Source organism: Pezoporus wallicus, unplaced genomic scaffold (genome assembly GCF_028554395.1).
Source record: "Pezoporus wallicus isolate ANWC-B61680 ecotype Strahan unplaced genomic scaffold, APGP_CSIRO_Pwel_v1 scaffold_6446, whole genome shotgun sequence".
Taxonomy (NCBI): domain Eukaryota; kingdom Metazoa; phylum Chordata; class Aves; order Psittaciformes; family Psittacidae; genus Pezoporus; species Pezoporus wallicus.
The window spans coordinates 6,530,752-6,550,648 of record NW_026636264.1 but is presented as its reverse complement, the minus strand read 5'-3'; the positions used below and the strand labels follow the sequence as shown (position 1 = coordinate 6,550,648).

The 19,897-nt window shown below is 34.3% G+C and overlaps 1 protein-coding gene across 2 annotated transcripts in view; it reads left to right on the top strand.

Annotated features, from left to right (window-relative positions):
- DYNC2H1 (dynein cytoplasmic 2 heavy chain 1) overlaps nucleotides 1-19,897 on the top strand; it is a 164,747-nt gene that overhangs the window by 58,240 nt on the left and 86,610 nt on the right. For both annotated transcript variants that reach the window (XM_057399766.1, XM_057399765.1), the window contains 14 exons: nucleotides 584-697; nucleotides 1,902-2,062; nucleotides 2,224-2,347; nucleotides 3,094-3,215; nucleotides 3,905-3,991; nucleotides 5,275-5,401; nucleotides 6,524-6,665; nucleotides 7,197-7,306; nucleotides 9,933-10,031; nucleotides 11,239-11,362; nucleotides 13,678-13,841; nucleotides 15,084-15,203; nucleotides 17,545-17,679; nucleotides 18,546-18,689. In XM_057399766.1, coding sequence (XP_057255749.1) covers nucleotides 584-697; nucleotides 1,902-2,062; nucleotides 2,224-2,347; nucleotides 3,094-3,215; nucleotides 3,905-3,991; nucleotides 5,275-5,401; nucleotides 6,524-6,665; nucleotides 7,197-7,306; nucleotides 9,933-10,031; nucleotides 11,239-11,362; nucleotides 13,678-13,841; nucleotides 15,084-15,203; nucleotides 17,545-17,679; nucleotides 18,546-18,689 — 1,773 coding nt within the window. The remainder of the gene's footprint in view (nucleotides 1-583; nucleotides 698-1,901; nucleotides 2,063-2,223; nucleotides 2,348-3,093; nucleotides 3,216-3,904; nucleotides 3,992-5,274; nucleotides 5,402-6,523; nucleotides 6,666-7,196; nucleotides 7,307-9,932; nucleotides 10,032-11,238; nucleotides 11,363-13,677; nucleotides 13,842-15,083; nucleotides 15,204-17,544; nucleotides 17,680-18,545; nucleotides 18,690-19,897) is intronic.

Below are 19,897 nucleotides of genomic sequence, written 5' to 3'. Positions count from 1 at the left end.
ATGTAAACCCAAAGAGCTTAAAATACCTATTATGATGTAGGACATATGGCAAGTATCTTTACAGACAGAAGGGTGCAAATTTCCTGCTAAACAAAATATTAGTATTTTTAGATTAATAGGCTTTAGTTCCAATACCACTGCTGCTTCTATGAGCATTATAGAAAAGGAGAGTTTTAATGGCATCTTGAAAGAAAGGTGAGCATCTGTAAAGACAACAGCAGGAAAATAGTACTTTCCAATGTAGTAAGGATTTACAGTCTGTCACTGCTTACCCTTTCAGAGGGGGACTGACATCTTGATAAGGAATGAAAAATCAGAGGCAAGGAGAAAAAAGGTCATAATGAGCCTCAAAAATAGAGGTACAGATCTTGTCTGTGGTAAAGAAAGAGAAGGAGACATAGTAAAAGCAGAAGATGCTTATTCCATAATTTAGTTATCTAGTCAACATGTCTGGTATCAGTCTCAGCAAGATATTGCAATTGGTATTTTGCAAATTACATTACAATCAAGATTAAAAGAATAAAAGACCTAATGGAATAAAATTGTGTAAATTTGAAAACTAAAGGTATTCTCTTTATTTTAGAGTGCTAGTGAGCAAAAAACAGAAATGGAAAAATTAAAACACCGAATAGCAGAAGAGGCTGCAGAAATAGAAGAGAGAAAAAGAAAAATTGAAGTGGAACTAAAAGAGGTTCAGGTAAGTCCTGCCATACAAAATATTTCTGCAAAATGTATCCCTGTATGTCTTAAATCTTGCTTTAAGTTATTTTGATATTAAGGCTTTTATGCATTAGAAAATAGTATTTTATTTACCAGGTTGAGATTTTCATTTTGGCATTTGTGTTCCATTAAATCTTAATTACAGAATGAATTTTCAGGCCAAATTTTTCCTTCAGTTTCTATTTCTGGGTTGCTGCTGTCTACAGCTGAACTATGCAGATTTTGTGGGATGTTTTTCTATTACTAATATCTTATGTAGACCAACTACATTACTCTGCCATGATCAATCTGGTTCTATCATCAGCTGAATGTAAATAGCTTAACGAGCAATAGTTTCTAGTTATTACTAAGTTCTGAAAATTATATATCCTAATGTTGCTAATAGCAAACTGCTTGTTCCAGAAACCTTACAGCCATTAAGCATCAGGTTTTTTGAGAGGTGTGTGTGTTCAGTCATTGCTTTTAGTCTCTGTTTTCCATCCCATCCATTTTAAAATTGTATTAAACAACAAGAAAAAAGTACAGCAACGTAATTTTTTTCCTTTTAAATATCATAAATGCCAAGGAATTATATCCTTGTATTGAAAGTGACATAGAACTACAGGATTAGGGCAAATACCTTTCTGTGGTCTTTGATAAATATGAAGGATGTGCAAGGTGTTCACAGTGTTTAATGATAAACTTTAATTTTCTTCTGTCTTATAATTTTGTTGCTTTTTGATAAGGGCAAAGGATGTTTGGATTTGTTTAGTTACTGAAGATAAAAAGCTTTTGTGACCTGTACTTCTGCACATCTTTAGAAAGACACCCTCAGGCATACCTACAGATGTTAATTAGCATCATTATTAAAGCATATCTGTATGACAATGAACTTTTAAGCAATGAAAGAATAAACAAACATGATTGGTATTAATATCTATATAATGTTTATGAATTACAGTGCTGAATGAAAAATGAAGGAAGGTCAGGGGTATAACATGCTGGCTTTTATGGAAATACATTCATAATCTCTTAATAAACACATGGCAATTTTTAAATAAATGTGCGCCTGTATGCATCAGTGGCAGTTGGTTAGGTAATAAAATATATAAAAAGAACAAGAAATCGTATGAATACTGAAATGGCAAATGTTCTGTTTCTTATATCCTCATCTCTTTTTAAATGTGTTTTTATATTTTAAGCCACTGGTTAATGAAGCTAAATTAGCAGTTGGAAATATAAAACCAGAGTCTTTGTCAGAAATCCGGTCATTACGGATGCCCCCAGACATAATCAGAGACATACTAGAAGGAGTTTTACGGCTGATGGGGATTTTTGATACATCATGGGTGAGCATGAAGAGGTAAGGATATTATTTAAGCTTTAAACTTAAGCAGTAATTTGCAATATGAAAATCTTTTTATTATATTCAGAAACACTATGTACAGAATTCTTTGGTCTCATGCAGAAATAATCTCTTTAACATTGTTTCTTTTTTACTTAGTTATTTAATTCTTTTTACAGTTTCTTGGCTAAAAGAGGAGTGAGGGAGGACATAGCAACCTTTGATGCCCGTAATATTCCAAAAGAAATACGGGAGAGTGTTGAAGAACTTCTTTCTAAGAACAGACCATCTTTTGATCCAAAGGTAATTCCTGATTGCACTACATAAAATGAAAAAAGATGAGGGGAAAAAAAAAAGGAAAGTTTAAAAAAAGACATGATTGTCTGGTTTTCCAACATAATTTTTGGAATGAAATTATAGAAAAAGTGATTATTTCTGCTTAGAGTTTGTCAGTCTAAAGAGATAAAATTGTAGCAGAGGTTACTCTGTCACACACTGCCTCTAATAGTGAAAATTTTTTTACTAACGAGCAGTGGGATGAGGAGTCAGGTCCTTGGAGATTTTTGTCACTAGTATAAATCAGAACTCAGATAAAGGAATTGTAACTGGGTCTTCCTGGCTTCCTGGTAATAGTAAGAGTCTTAACAATACACTTAATTAAAAAAAGGAGGACTAATGATGATTAAATGTATGGGTGATGTTTTAGAATTGATTTGGTAGTAGCTATAAAAAAGAATTCTTATTTTTAAAAGCAAAGTTGTAGTTCCCTGAGAAGGAACATGTTAATAAATTATGCGTTAATTTATGAAGCTTACTAACTTCAGTGAAGCTTCATAGCTGAAAAGACACCCATTATTTTGTTACATGGATTGATGGCCTAAAATACAATCTCTTAGTAACAATTTAAAAGAAAAGTTCATTAGGGGATCTGGCTAATTGGCATATTTAAATTGATAACTTGTAAATCTGTTGCAGTTATTTATGCTGTATTTATCTTATCTACATTACACTTCAAGGACTTTCTTGTAACTGTTACTGATTTTTTCCAGAATGCTAAAAGAGCCAGTGCTGCAGCTGCTCCATTAGCAGCTTGGGTCAATGCCAATGTCCAGTATTCCCATGTCCTAGAACGAATTCAGCCTTTGGAAAAAGAAAAGGCTGGCTTGGAAGCGTAAGTTAGACACTGTTACAAAGTAAATGCTCTTAATTCCAATGGTGGTGGGTGAAACTAAAGCTGCCAAGGTGTAGTTGAAGTTTATTAAAAAGGAAAATAAAAAGATATAAGAAACTGCCTCATCCATAGGTAATAAAACATTCATGCTGAGACAGGAAAAGTAAGCGTGCACTATTTGGTTTTCCCTGGCAGCTATGCCTTGGATATTTTTTGGCCAATCACAAGTTACCTGTGTCAGCTGGAATGTGACAGGAAGAAATGAAGATCACATATGAGTTTAAAATGTATTGTGTTGGTGAAACCCATTATTTTGTAAGAAAGATGTCTGCTAGCTCCACTTTTTTCAGTCACATTCTAAGCATACTCAGTTTCTTCTTGGGATCAAAAAGATACGACATAGTCTTATGAATATCCATAACCTGAGGAATCTATACTGATTGTTTTACGAAGTCTTAAAATTCCTTAATGGAAGCATTTGTTCTCATCTTTAAGAATATATTTGAATGGGTTGTTTGGTTTCCATTTTTGAAGCTATATGATGAGATGTAGTCAAAACTTTTACATGTGAAAACAGATTTTTGTCAATATAAATCAAGAAAGAACTGTCTCTGAACTATCTCTATGTAAATGACTTCCCTGTTGCATTTATCCTCCATAATCTTAAAATAAATGTTAAATTTTTTTAGTAATCTCAAGAAAACTGAAGACAGAAAACAGAAGTTAGAAAATCTTTTGAACTCTGTTGGTCAAAAAGTATCGGAACTCAAAGATAAGTAAGTCAGGTTTGTTTATTTTAAGGTGCTAATAAAACTATTGATGAATTTACAGTATGAGTAATGAAATTTATCTAAGGAAATGTCTTTCCCTGCTCTGAATTTACATCAGAAGTAGCAATAATGAGGCTTTCTAGACCCTCAGTGGAAATGAATACTGTTAGAATAGAGTTCATCTCATCTAGCAGATGAAATGCTCCTTAAAATTACCTGTTTCTTGTTACTGTGTTGGAAGCCTTCAGTGTAGACACTGCAAAGATAAGCAGTATGTATCTCACTTTTAAAACTAAGAGGACTTTTATGTCTCCTTTGGACTTTGGAAACATTCCTATACAAGACTTTCAGTGATCACAGCTTGAAGAAAGGCAGTTCTATTTCTTTTAGGGTGGCCTACTTTCCTGACAGCTAGCTAACTGTCCTTTTAATTTAGCATCTCATCAAGTACGTTACTTACACTGCCATAAAAATTGCTGTGGTGAACTTCTATACTTTCTCCAAATTCAGTAGAATACAAGTCTTTTAGTTTGAGGTTTCTTTTATGTAGTTAATACAGGATACTGTATTGCTATACAACCTGACCTGACATTTGTGCATATTACTAAATGTCATGTTTTGTAAGATGCAAAAAAAAAAAAGTTGTTGAATTCTCCTTTTCATTAAATTATATAGTGATGTCTTAGATTAACTAAATACTGTACATTACAGTTAAATATATTATTTTTAAAAAGGTGAATAGTAAATGCATTATTTTAATTAAATATTAATTTAGCTGAGTAGGCATTAAACATTACAAATCAATACCTAAACCTTGACTGTTGTTTGGGGCATGTTCTTACTTAGTGGTAGTTTACAAAATAGAGTAATGCACATGGCACTGGGGTCATTCATATGAATTAGTGATGTTCTCCTTTAAAGGTTTCATAGTTTAAATTTACCAAAAAAATACTAATGTACAGTATGCCATTGAGCCCGCTATTGTTGTGTCTAGGTGCAGAACAAAACACAATCACTAAAATCAAGTCAGGCTTTTTAAGAAGTAATGATTTTGAGACATTAGAGTCTACAATATAAATGTATTTTTAAATCTTACCTGTGCATCTGTCTAAATTTTGTTAGTTAGAAGTCTTAACAAGATATCTGCCAATTAGAAGCAGAATGTATAAAAAAGATTTGGGGGGGGATTAATTACAAATTCAGGCAATTAAACTGCCTTGAAAATAACTGTCCAAAAATTTAGTAGTTCATGCAATGAAATGCTATTACAAACAGTAGTTTTCTTACAGATTCCAGAGCAGAACAACAGAAGCAGCAAAACTTGAAGCAGAACTAAATAAAGCTCAGAAAACATTGAAAGCTGCAGAGATACTAATAAATCAGCTTGATAGGGAACATAAAAGATGGAACACTCAGGTTAGTGAAAATTTTGGTAAGCAAATCTTATAGCTAATAATGTGAAAACTGAGGTTTTGCACTGTTTGGAGAATGTGAGTTATTGCCATTCTGTGTCTCCTAAGTACATTTTTTTAATTTCTCATTAGAAATACAAGCTTTTCTTCCTTCTGAAACTTCTTTGCACACACAGGCCCTCCTTCAGCCTGAAACAAAAAGTAAAATTTCAAGATATATACCAGCTGAAAATAGCTGTCATCTCAAGAAAGTGATGCCAAGCTTTCTTGGTTATCTAAAACTGGAAAAAATCTCTCTGCTGAGAGACATGGTCCTGTCTCTCAATTGACACTGAAAAAAGCCTAAACAATTAGACTACGTGCGTTTTGAAGAACTAAAGTTAGGGTTTAATGAATCCTTCCTGTAGGTTGACTAGCATAATGGAAAAAAAGGTTGATTTTCCTGTTAAAGTAGCTTTAAAGCTATCCCATCTTCTATAGTAAGGATTGCCTGTATTTGAACCCCAGATTTTAAATGTTTTTAAAAGTGGTTGCTCACAGTTTTTCTTTCTGGTACATTACCCCTGTCTTTAGAAAGCCCAGGTTATATATTAATAGTACACACTGTATTTTTCTCCAAAATATTGGAACATTTCAAAGCAGAGGTAGTGTGCAGATAAATTATTTGAAGATATATGATAAATTTATTTTATCACATAAGTCTGCAGTGAGTCACATTTTTAAGTGTAATAGGTACATACAGTATTTACATATTGTAAGTGGTACTCACTAGCTGACTCTGACTAGTGATGTGTATTTATTTTTCTTACTATAATACTATTTACCCAGTTGCTTATAAGTGAAAAGGTGAACTGTTCATCAGATTGATAGATTTTTAGTAGCTAAGTTCTCAGAAACTTCTGTTCATGTTCAATTCCAGAGCTAAAAAGAACTTTTCACGTACTTTCATGTGTGTAGCTATGAGTTAGCTATGTATAGATACCTGAAATACAAAAGAGAGAGACTGTGTCAATTGTATTCTCATGGAAGTAAAATTTAATTCTGACTTTCTAGTAACTGATGAGAAATCTTAACATAATTTTTGTTTGTAATATACCTGTGTATTCTGTTCTAATTTTTTTTTAAGGTGTCAGAGATAACAGATGAACTGGCTACACTGCCTAAAAAAGCTCAGTTAGCAGCTGCATTTATTACTTATCTTTCTGCTGCTCCTGAAGATCAGAGGAAAACCAGCTTGGATGAATGGATCAAATCAGCAGGCCTTGAAAGTAAGTGTGTGTGTGTGTGTCTGTGTGCCTATGTGTAAGTAGTTAAGCTTGATTGAGAAATGCCAGTGAGTTCTAATGGACAGTCTTAATTATCTTGGTGTTCCAATGGAAAAGCGACATTCTCTTACTCAATAAGTACTTGTATATACAGACTATTTCTTGGGATAACTCTAGAAATTATTAAGATTATAAATACTTACAAATTCTTAAGATTTAGCTCCATAGTCCATGTTTAAAAATAAAAGTTTACGTAAATAAATGTATTCACACTAACTGTTGTAAATTTGCCATTGCGTTCCGAATGCTTCTGCTTTTCCAGTTATTTTTTTGATATGTGTTAGTAACACCATTAAATATTTTTTATAACACCAGCTGGTTAATAGTACTAAGTTCAAGCAATAGAATAATAAATTAAGGGAAGTCTGCAGACTTGCACTGTAGATTAGACAGTTTTCGCATTATATAGAGTGCTAAATGCTTAAAATTTATGCAGACAATATTAGCAAAAACTTAAACTTTTTTATTTATTAGAGTTCGATTTACGGCGTTTCCTGTGTACAGAAAGTGAGGAGTTAGTCTGGAAAAGTGAAGGTTTACCTTCAGATGACCTTTCAATAGAAAATGCTCTTGTCATTTTGCAGGTAATTTGGTGGGATTTTTTTGTCTTATCTTGGAAGTATTTCAGTTTCTACAAATTTCAGTAACATGGCATAATTCTGAAATTTTGAATCATTTCATTTGTGTTATTTTCTTAGCACCACAGAACGCACAGAGACACCAATACTTGTGTAACTCTGGGTTTTCTGTAGCAAGAAGAAAAACAGTTACAGAAAATACGTATTTTTCAGTTTTGCTTTTATAATTTTCTTCCAGATGTTGAAAAGACAAAGCCTGGTATCAGTCTATTAAGGCTTAAAGAGTGAATAATTATGAACAGCAACACAAACAGCGGAAGATTGTATCCTATGTTCACTTTATCATTTCTAATATTTTTTCTCAGAAAAAGGGAAAAGCCATGTGCAGATACATTTTACAAGAACTAGATTTTAAACCCTTAGATATCATCAGATAAGCTCTGTGATACAGAATGCAAAATGCCATTCACTTAAGGGCAGTAGCTAATGACATTTGAGAGAAATATGATAATACTATACTATATGATTCAGTTTTATCGTATAGTTATATATAGATGTATAGAATGAATGATATTCATATACAATTGCATTTATGCACATAATATTGGACCTGCTAGAAAGTAAAGATTTAGTGCCAGGAGGAGAATCTGCATTTGCCACTTGGATGATAGACTATTCTCTCAAATCAGCTACAGCCTTTTCTCTGATTTAAATTTATTTTGCTTTATGATCTTGATAGTACATCTAGCTACTCCTTTCTCAGTTGCTTGAAAACTCTTCAATAAATACCATCTTGTACCCTTACAGTTACTTATATGCTGTAATCAAATCTTATTTTTGATTTTCCTGAGTTGAATAGATCGAGCTGTTAAAAATCTCACTGTGTATGCAGAGCTTTTCAAGTGCTCCCTCAGCCCAACTAATTCTTTATGGACAGTTTTTTTCACCACCCCTTTAAAACTGAATTGAATGCGGTATTTTACCAAAGTCATTTACAGCATGATTCTTAAGCTTTTATGCTGCTCTTTGTCTTTTGGCGTTAGGATATTGTCTATGTTTCCCTGTCATGCAGCTTGAGGTCTGTGTTGTTACTCAGTTTGAAATAGTAGGACTCAGAACCTTAAAAAACCCCAGACCTTGAAAGTGTTCTTCTATCAGAATGAACCAGAGAATTTCTGAAAATACATGTTTAAACCCTCAGCCTGTTTGCTGATGACACAAAACTGGGAGGAGATCAGAGGGTCGAGCTGCTGCCCAGAGAGTCCGTGACAGGCTGGAGAAGTGGGCTGACAGGAACCTCATGAAGTTCAACAAGAGGAATTGCAAGTCCTGCACCTGGGGAGGAGCAACCCCAGGCACCAACATGTCTCAGTGGTTACCCAGTTGCAAACAGCTTTGCAGAAAAGGACCTGGGGTTCCTTGTGGATGCCAGGCTGTACATAAGCCAGTAATGGGCCCTTGCAAAAAAGAAGGCCAATTGTGTCTTAGGCTGATGTAGGCAAAGTATTGGCAGCAGGTCAAGGAAGGGGATCCTTCTCCTCCTCAGTCCTGATGAGGCCACACCTGGAGTGTTGTGTCCAGTCTTGTGTTCATCAATACAAGTGAGACATGGATGTACTGGAGAGGTTCTGGTGGAAGGCCGCAAAGATGATGAAAGGACTGGAGCATCTCTCCTATAAAGAAAGGCTGGAGAGCTGGAACTGTTGAGCCTGGAGAAGAGAAGGGTCAGGGGAATCTTACCAATGTTTAGAAATACTTGAAGGAAGGTGCAGGTAGGATAGAGCCAGGCTCTTCTCAGTGGTGCCCAGGGGCAGGACCAAAGGCAATGGGCACAGACTGAAACATGGAAAACTCTGTCCTGACATTAGAAAACACTTTTTTACTGTGACGGTGACTGAGCACTGGCATAGGTTGCCCAGGGAAGTCTCCATCCCTGGAGATACTCAAAAGCTATTGGGACATGAGCCTGGGACATTCTATGATTCTGTAAAATCTTAAATGCACATGTCAGCAGTGAATAGGTCTCTTTTCATTTCCGCTCTTACTACCATCTCTCTGGTCACTCTGTGTTGTGACCATTGTGTAAGTTCTGAGCACTTACATAATTAGTGTATTGGTGATTAAAGTCTCAACATTTAGAAAGCAATGTGTATGGCATAGCGTATCTTTATATAATAGTAAAGCTTTGCACAGTACTGGTATGGGAACCACACATTTGATAAAGGTTTTACGAAAATGGAAGCCCGCTGTCTCATCAGTATTCATGTTACTAGGCGATATCACCAAAATATTTTACATTATAATGTTTGTAAGTTTGAGATCTGGATTTATTTGTTATTGTAAGTAAAATGCTATTGGTATCTTTATTCCTGCAAAATACTTATATTTGTTATTATTTCTAAAATGCATTGAGGTCCAAACCCAGATGTACTGTACCTTTGCCCACTACAGGAAGAAAAAGAAAAAGTAATTTTGTTACTAGGCTGCTATTGTTTTTTTATGAATTAAAAAAAAATGAAATTAAAATGACTGTACTTTGGGGAAATAGAAAAGGACTTTGTTCAATTTTATTCTTAAACAAAGTAGATTTCAGTAAATTTATTTATTTATCTATTTATTATTCTTCCCCTAGAGTAAAGTTTGCCCATTTTTGATAGACCCTTCTTTCCGGGCTACGGAATGGTTGAAGACACATTTGAAGGAATCACGTTTGGAAGTTATTAATCAACAGGTGCAATATTTACTCTTGGTCTTAACAGTTCTTTTCTGCTTGAGCTCATTCCATTCCAGACTTAGAGAGCAGTTTTTAAAGGGGTGTGACAGCAATCAGTGAAAATGTGGTTATATTCCATGAAGCATGTAATTTCTCACAGAGTTCTAGGTTACAATGACTCTTACATGATATTGAAAATTCGTTTACTCAAGGAGGAGATCAGAGTATTTAAAATTGAGGGTCAAAATCTGGCATTACTTCTACAAGTTTATCTCCTCATGCTTCCCCCTCCAGGAGTATCAGTATTTCCTGCTCAGAGGGAGATAGCAAGAGGTTTGTAAACAGAGAGGTCTTTTGGTTGCAGTTCACTTTATTTCAGGAGTATGTATACACTTCTTCCCTATGGTCTTTGTGTTGTTTTCTCTATATTTGAAATAGAAGGTTGGATTTCAGTTTGAGATTAAGGTACCTAAGATTGTCTACATGTTACTGTTTACATGGGTGGTGATTCTTTGCTCAGTTGCACACACACATAGTTAGGCATCCAGGGCCTTTCAAAAGCCCCTTACTGAATCCTGCTTGGCCTCAAGATGCTGATTCAACAGAATGTAGGTCTTTGACAGATCACTGCTAGCTCTGCACAGGCCTTCTAGCTACTCTCTGATGGTATTAAATGCATATCTTTGGGTGAGTTAAAGTTTCTCCTGCTAGCTGATTGGCTTGATTACTTTTTAGGCTCTGTTGTCTGCATTGTCTAGGGTCTCCATTAACTGTAGTGGAATCTTAAACACCATGTGCATGTTTAGACACCTACATGCAAAAGACTGTATTTAGATATCTTTATGTGAATCCTGTCCTTAGGTCTTGATTCAGTTTTGAGACATAGCTACCTAATAACATTTGAGATGTGTTAACTAGCTAGGACTTCCAGGAGCACCTGAAACATAACACAATACTTATGGTAGACCTGCTTTCTTCTGGTGTGGCACATGGAGAGCTCAGCGTGTTAAATGGGTTGCCTGTATGTCAATAACTGAATAGATCAAACTTACTTAAGTTAAACATTTGTGGTTAAACCCTGAAATATCATACGATGCTTGTAATAGAACTTTTCACCAATTAGTGAATTTAAGATTCAGACTCCTGGTATAATGCCTTTCTGTTCATTTCGAAGTGTTAATATTTCATAAAAATGTGACTCAGCAATTTATTTTTATTTACCTAGGACACCAACTTCTTAACCACTCTTGAGCTGGCAGTGAGATTTGGAAAAACACTTATTATACAGGAAATGGATGGAGTAGAGCCTGTACTTTACCCATTGCTAAGAAAAGATCTTGTTGCTCAAGGTAAATGACCAAGATCTTTACAAATGCTTGTTCGAAGCTTTTGTAGGTTAGATCTGTATATAGCGTATAAAAATTGATTTTTCTGAAAACATCAGTACTGTATCGTTTTTTTTCCTCTCTAACATTAACCTGCTGCTAACGCTTCAGTGCATGAAATAAGCTGGAGATACTGAAAAGTATTTGGAATTTTTTTGACTGGATATTTTTATCAACTCTTCACAATTAAAATTTTAAGTTAATTTGAAACAGATTTGGTTGCTTTAAGAGGATGATATGTAAAATTGAAAGTTTAGCAAAGATAAACAGTAATAATGTATCTCAACATGAATTTTGTTGGGTTATATTGCATATTTTGAAATTATATCAAAAGAGCCAATGGATTAAAACAATACACACTGTATGTTTTAAATATTTTCCAAATTGTTGTTAATTTAGAAAAGTGTTAGTTGCACAGCCTGTACCTGTAATTTAACATTATGAAATTTGGGCACTGAAAATAGCTCAAGACTACTTTTTGTTGTCTGTTAGATCTAATAGTGGCTGAGGTAGAAGTAATTCTTTAAATGTAAATTCATGGTAAAAATAAATGTAGAACACCACCAAAGTGGTGACTTCAGGGATCTGTAGTAGGCAAGGTTGAACATCTTTATAATTTTTCTTTTCCACTAGCTTCTGTTCAACTTTGGAAAACAGAGATACAGTATTACAGGTATCTTAACTGTTTATACTCAGGGAATCAAATTAAGAGATGAATATGTCTGCAGAACTATGGAGAAAGAAGATTAAATAAAAATATATTAGTTTATTCAGGGAAATTACTCATAATACTCAGGAATCTTCTTCTGAACGTTAATGAGCTAAGTTAATGGTAGGTCTCTGCAAGTCCAAATTAGGTAGCTGGTTTTTGAAAAGGGAGGAAGAATGGGTTGCCGTTTGAGTCTTTTCAGTCACTTCACAAGCGTGCACACACTCCTCCTCTTGGTAAAAAAGTGGGGGTGGGGGCCTATCTATATGATTTTGGTTGTGATGACTCTACATCTTTTCATTATTTGGAATGACATGTAAAGAAAAATGTGAATATATATACTGCAATGAATTTGTCTTAGTACAGCTTTCATTTTGTCTTTGACATTTTTACAGCATAGGCCTAAAATTTATTTTGATCTTTGGCACAGAAGCAAAATTGGTATGTGATTTTCATCTCTACCAGTGCTTTAGCAGGAGATTTATATTGAGAGCATTTCCGATCTGCTCCTGGTGCTAAAAATAGAGAAGCAACTAAGTATGTTACCTCAGAAATTTCTCTGGAAAGGGAATTTTCACTTTGAAACTTTTGACCTTATAATTCTGTTCCTCCTTCTTTTTTAGTATTTGGAGGCAAAATCTTAGAGTCTATTATGTTCTGACCCTGCTAGAATGGAAACCCATGGTAGAGGGAAGATGGCAAGAGGCCATCCATGTGCTTTCATTCTGTGACAGGCATATCAAGAAATGTCAGAATACTAGGAGTATAAACAGAGATTGAAAACCATGACAGAAGAAATTAAATACATTAATTGTTTCTTTCATATTGTGATTAAATTAAATGCATTTATAATAAGACAAATTTATGGGATACTTTTAATGGAATGTTTTTCTTTCAATTTAATAACTAGATATTCCAGCATCTTTAGTTTCATAGACATTCTTTGTAACAATTACATAGAAATTAATTTTAATAGAATTATGATCGCACAGTAACCTTCTACAAGTAAATGTAACAGATCCAGAGATGAAATCTAGTGGTTTTGAATTGCATTCAGAAAATGTTGAACCATCTTAAGTTCACCAGTGTGTAATTATGGCTAGTGTGTTTTGGTAGAACAGTTTACCAATGCAGAAATGATATGAGTGTAAATGAGTATGGTTTAAGTTATGACAGGATTGTTACACAAAAGGGTAATCTCCAGTGCATCTTATGTTGTCTGTTGTGTCCTATTCATTGTCTGAAGATTCATTAGTGTTCCTTTACTTCAAGTGCTTCTTTTGCCCTTTATGCTTTTTGTACTGGGTAAGGATAAATAAAGTACTCTGGTGTATTAAATATGTTCACCATGTAACTTCCTTACATTAGTGCTGTATATTGCATTGTTTTATCTAACAATGCAACATAGGTTATGTTCCTTAAGTTTTTAAAATTTCTTTTTCTTTCTGTACAATAGCAAATTTTGATAAATATTTGCATCTATCGCTCATAAAGTATTACACAAATACCATTATTTTGAGATAAATGTAGAATGTTCCAATCAGAGTATAACATTATTTATTTTCTACAGGACCCCGTTACGCTATACAAATAGGTGAAAAAATGATAGATTATAATGAAGATTTCCGTCTTTTTCTATCAACAAGGAACCCAAATCCGTTCATTCCACCTGATGCTTCTTCTATTGTTACTGAAGTAAACTTTATCACGACAGGAAGTGGCTTAAGAGGGCAGGTAGGCATTTAGAACAAAACTAATATATGTATGGCAGACATCTGTAGCTACATCCAGCTTCTGGAAGAAGCCCTATAGTGCAGTTTTCATTAATGCTCATGGAGATATTTTCTAGCACATAAATATAAATAGCAGCATCAATGCTGAAACTAAATTTAAATTTTTAAATCTTGTTTTCATGCACTTGGAACTGAGTAGTGAGTCCAATAGAGAAAATGGAAACCATCTCATTGATATCAGTTGCGACAGATTAATTACTAAGCTTCTGTTTCCTGTTCAAGATGCATTTACGGTACTGTGGAAACATTTTTGTTACTGTTCTCCAGTATCCTAGTTAGAGAATAATACAAAGATAACTTATGTACAGGAAAAATTTGATGGAACCAAAAATCTGTATATTTTACTTGTTTCAAAATGTTAGTAGCTTTTGAGTACTTTTTTTTTTTTAACATCTAGGAAGTAAAATGTAGCATACAGATGGAAGAGAGCAAGAAAACACAGGAATTAAGGGAAAAAAATCCCCTTTGTATTTGTTATGAAACAAGTTTTTCCAAACTAACAAGAGGCTTAGAATAGGATGTAAATAAAATGTCAGTAAGTAAGATATAATTCAAAATGTGAAACACAGAGATATGGAACTAGCATTGTACAATGTAACCAGGTGAATTGAATCTCTTTTTTAAGTGGAAATACAGAAAAAAAAACTTTGGTTTTTGTTTTCTCTCTTTGTTGGCAGGAGAGGGGTTTGGCTTTTGGTACACCTGCTGGAAAATAATTTGCTGCCATTCTGTCCAATTTTTGCTTTCCATCACTTACATCTTTTTGTATCTGATAACAGTATATACTAATGAAGGCTGCCAGTTATTTAAGCACAGATGTGACTCAGACTGAAGTGCAAAGGTTTAGGTCTCAGCATAAAAGGGTATGAATCAATGTCCTTAATAAAGTGATACAGTGCCTTTTGAGATATCCTTCAGAATCTCACCTGACCAACATCTGCTGTTATACAAAAGGGCATGGTTCACAGTAGTTCCTGAATTATACTGGCCACTGGAGGGTATTCTGGATGGCTACATAGATTTAATGCTGTTGGATGTCTGGGGCAACTGAGTAAACACTCAGAAGTCTAATTGCAAGACTATAGACTATATACCAATATATGAATAATGAGTATATATTATTCTATATAGTTAATGAATATATATTAGAAAATACATATAATATAATCTTGTTTCTTTTTAGCTTTTGGCTTTAACAATTCAGCATGAAAAGCCTGATTTGGAAGAGCAGAAGACAAAACTGTTACAGCAAGAAGAAGATAAGAAGATACAGTTAGCTAAGCTTGAGGAATCTCTTTTGGAGGTAAAATAAATTCACCTCCTTTATATCTGTTAGACTAAAAAGTCTATTGGTCTAAAATAATACTATATTGGTATTATTAGAAATAATACAAAATACCATATTGGTATGTGTTTGAATGAAGATGGTGAGAGTGTTGGAATAATGAGCCCTCAGAATTTTTGGTTTGAGAAAATAAAAGCATTATTTGCCTAGGGCTGTTGGAAGATTAAAGTAGATAAAGTATGTACATTTGTCATGAAACCATAGTATTTCAATACATTAAGCATTATCAAACACATGAATAGATATAGACTTGTTAAGATTGATTAGAAATGTCATTAACTTTAATGCACTAAAAAAGAGAAAATTTTGTTAAAAATTAAAAAGTCACATTTTTAAGCTTGTGAATCATGTTAAGTGACTGTTTTCCCAGTTGAGAAATTATTCTATATTGTGAAAGGAAAAAAAAACCTGGCAGAAAAATTCCCGGTAGAAAATATAAATATTTGTTCAGAGAGACATTTAAAAATTTATACCTCCACAGTTGTTTCTTGTTAGCAATGAACTGTATATTCTTTATATTTAACATTTTGATTTTCATATATACAATTAATATTCTCAGTTTTCAGTTTACCCTTTTATTTTAATGAAAGTAATGATGCTTGGAAACACTCGTACAGCTCTATAAGAAAAAGTAGCTTTCAAGGAAGAGGCACTGTTTTTTTTTTTTTTTTTTTGTTTACGTCTTGTGGATTTCACAGAGCTGTACTTCATGCTGATAGGAATCCTCCTCAAATGCTTTTTTCTAAGATGTCATAGGTGCAGAGAGATTGACTTGCTGACTCAAAACCCGTAGTCTGTAGCCAAGTCATAGAACTTTTCAATATTCAGAACAATAGACTTAACATAAGCTAATTGGTTTTACAAATACTAAGCTGAAATCGTACTTAAAATTCTGATGGGGCAGATTTCTCTTACAGGCACAGGGAAACTCGTTCTCTAAAAAAATTCTGTATTCACAGCTGATCATTTTTTGGCACCTTAGTGTCTGCCAGAAGCTGAGTTCAGAGATGCAAGAAAAAAACGTCCATTCTTTAGAACAGATTCCCTCTGTGATGCTGGAACTCCAAAATCTTTCACATTTGTCCAGCCTGAATTGTCAAGTGCAGAATTTCAAGTAATTGGTTCCTAACATAACAGCAACAAAAAGTGGCCAAGTGTTAACACTGAGGTTGATTTCAGCTTTGGCATTTTTGTTAGCACTAAAGTCAGAATAATGTTTGACCCTGAAGAAAAAAAAACCTAAAGCTCAGTGGAAACTGACAGGTGCTACATGGACTTTGTCCACAAAGAAGTCAGTGCTGGAGGTGATCTAGCTAAATTCCAGTTAATCCAGAACCAACATTAGCATGCTATCTGAAGTACTATGCTGTTTTTTTCCTGAAAGCTTTGGGACAAAGACACACATTCTGTTGCTATCTCATAGCTCACACTATAAACCCTTATAGCAAAGTCAGACTCCTTGAAAAAACAGATGATCTTGGCCTTGTCCTCAGTTCTTTTCAAATAGAGAACAAAGTGCATTTTACTGTTCTAACTGGTGAATCTCTTCCTCCAAATGTCCTGAAATGCTGTTCTACATGTAGTCGTTCCGAGCTCACTTGACTGATAAGAAGCTAATTTGGTGGTGGTGTCTGACAAAAAAAAAAAAAAAACAAACCCAAAAATTGTAAAGAATTGTAAAAAATAATAATAATAAAGAAAAGTACTGAAATGTATTTACTGCAGGTTATTAAACCCCCTTAAAAAATAGTGAACCATTCAAGCTTTTCCCACTGTTTACTAGAAATGAAATTGTTTGCGCAGGAGAACTCTGGGAAAATGTAGGATATTATCAAGGATTTGGAAGGGATCTCTTAAAATTGTTGTAATTGTGAGTATTCATCTCAGTTGGAAAACAGAACTAAATTATATAGAGGATATTGGAATGCTTTTGAAAGTTAATGAATTCATGAATGACTGGGTACAGGAAGTCATTACTAGTAGCCATTTTCAGGTTAAATTGGTAGTTAAATAGAAGAAAAAAAATAACCCTAATTTTTATTTATCATGGGGATGTTAGGGCTAAACCTCTGATCAAAGGAATTATGCTCAAAAGCTTCCTGACAACTTAAGTTCCAGAACCTGGCAGTCTGTGTTTTTGGAGTTTTTTCTTGGGGTTTTATTTTCCATGCATCTAGTAACCACTGGCTTTCTAGTACTCTTGATACGTTCAGAGAAGGAGAGCTTACAAAATGGTTGCTTTACAGGGTTTTTCTAATGTAACATAGATGGCTATTTTTTTATTTTTTTTTTTCCACAGACGCTTGCAACATCACAAGGCAATATACTAGAAAATAAAGATCTCATTGAATCTTTGAATCAGACTAAAGCAAGTAGTGCACTCATCCAGGAATCACTTGCTGAATCTCACAGACTTCAGAGTTTCCTTGATAAGGTAAGAGAATACTTTGATCTTTTATTGCTGGTTTTCTCCTGCTAAAAATAGTCATCTATATCAAGAGATACTGATCTTATACTCCTATATCCACAGGAGTATAAAATCAGTAACATACTTAAGTTATTTTTTTTGAGTAAAAGATAATGTGGATATGTGGGATATGCAAGTACAGAAAGTATTTGCATTAATTAAATTCCTTTGCTTTACACATGCTGAATAACTATACAATTTAAAGTCTGTTAGTTTCAATTAAAGGAATTTTTCCCAAGGACTTGTGGGCAAGTAATGGGCTTTGACTTTATTTTTGCCATCTACTCTTATCATAGAATCATAGAATCAACTAGGCTGGAAAAGACCCTAAAGATCATCAAGTCCAGCCATTACCCCAAGACACACTCTTGCAAACAGTGTGGCTCACATGAATGTTCTTACTTAATATATCCCTTGCTACTGCAAAAATTTATATCACTGCTGATGCTATTAATCTAACATGCTCTTTTAGTAACACATTGCAGAGGTTTCCTCTTTGTTCTTATTTGTTTAAAATTTTCTTTTAAATTTTGAGATGTTCTGTGGTGGGAAGAGACCTCAGTGTTCTAGGGATTAATTTCCAAAAAGTTCTTCATAATTCAAAGATTTTCTTTTTTTGTTAAAAGTAATTTCTTCAGTTTTGAAATCTAAAGAAAATGTTTAAGTCTTGAGTGAATGGCCCTCAATTTGAAGAATCGGAAAGGATTCCATTTTCTAAAGCAGCTGGTGTCATCTGAATGTTTTTTTTTCGGTGGGATGAGTAAATGTGGAATAACCGGTAGATGGCAGTAGTGTTCTGGGTTTATATCTAAGTATGTTTGTTTTATCCTCAGGAGAGGGACGCCTATCTCCCGTTAGCTGAGAGTGCCAGCAAGATGTATTTCATTATCTCTGACTTGTCCAAAATTAATAACATGTACCGTTTTAGTTTGGCGGCTTTCCTTCGACTTTTCCAAAGGGCTCTGCAAAGCGAGCAGGTATTTTCTGTTTTCCTGAAGCTGTTAATGCTGCAGAAGGATCAATCTGCTTTGATCCTTAGAATTTGTTAGTTGCTCTGAACATTCTTAGAAACTAATGTATAATAATAACATGATGAAATGTATGATAAGTAGTGATACTGAGCTGATGTGCTTTAGATGCGCAGAATACATGCACATGGAGTTTTTAATGACCTTATGTTACATATAAATTTGTAAAATTGCTGTGCCAGCTGAAAACAAAGTAACTCTTATTTGTAATTTCAGGCTCGCTCTTTGTTTAAGGTGATTGAAGAAAAACAAGGTTGTTTATAACTTTACGAAGGACTTTAATTAAAGAAATTACTGGTCTAATCATAAAGAACACTAATTCTATCAACAAAGGGTAGAATAGGAAAAGAGATATTTCTACATGATTCAGTTAGCTGAAGGAAGATCAAAAATTTATCTACTTTAGCACAGTTTGTAAGCATGAATGTGGCCTGGCTTGTGAAAAACGTAATTTTTACTTTTATGTATTCTACTGGTCAGTATATTCTTCTTACAGAAGCAAAGAATTATAGATTTATGCCTTGTCACCCCATTCTTTACGTTTAAAACTCCCACTGAGTAACAATTCGTCTTCTTTTTATTCAGCATCTCCAAAATTCACCTTACTTCTCTTTGTTTCTACTTTAAAAAGGCATTCACCAGCCTTTCGTCGTGTCAATTTTAGATTCTCCTTTATTCTGGCATCTGTGCTTACAACTTTCACAGTATCACAGTATGCTAGAGATTGGAAGGGACCTCAAAAGATCATCTAGTCCAATCCCCCAGCCGGAGCAGGAACACCTAGATAATGTTACACAGGCGGGTTTTGAATGTCTCCAGGGAAGGAGACTCCACAACCTCCCTGGGCAGCCTGTTCCAGTGTTCCATCACCCTCACTGAGAAGAAGTTTCTTCTCAAGTTTAAGTGGAACCTCTTGTGTTCCAGTTTGTACCCATTACCCCATGTCCTATCATTGTTTGCCACTGAGTAGAGCCTGGCTCCATCCTCATGGCACTCCCCCTTTATGTATTTATATACACTAATAAGGTCATCCCTCAGTCTCCTCTTCTCTAAACTATACAGACCCAGCTCCCTCAGTCTTTCTTCGTAAGGGAGATGCTCTACTCCCTTAATCATCTTAGTTGCCCTAAACTTTCCTTCAGCTGCAGTCATTACTA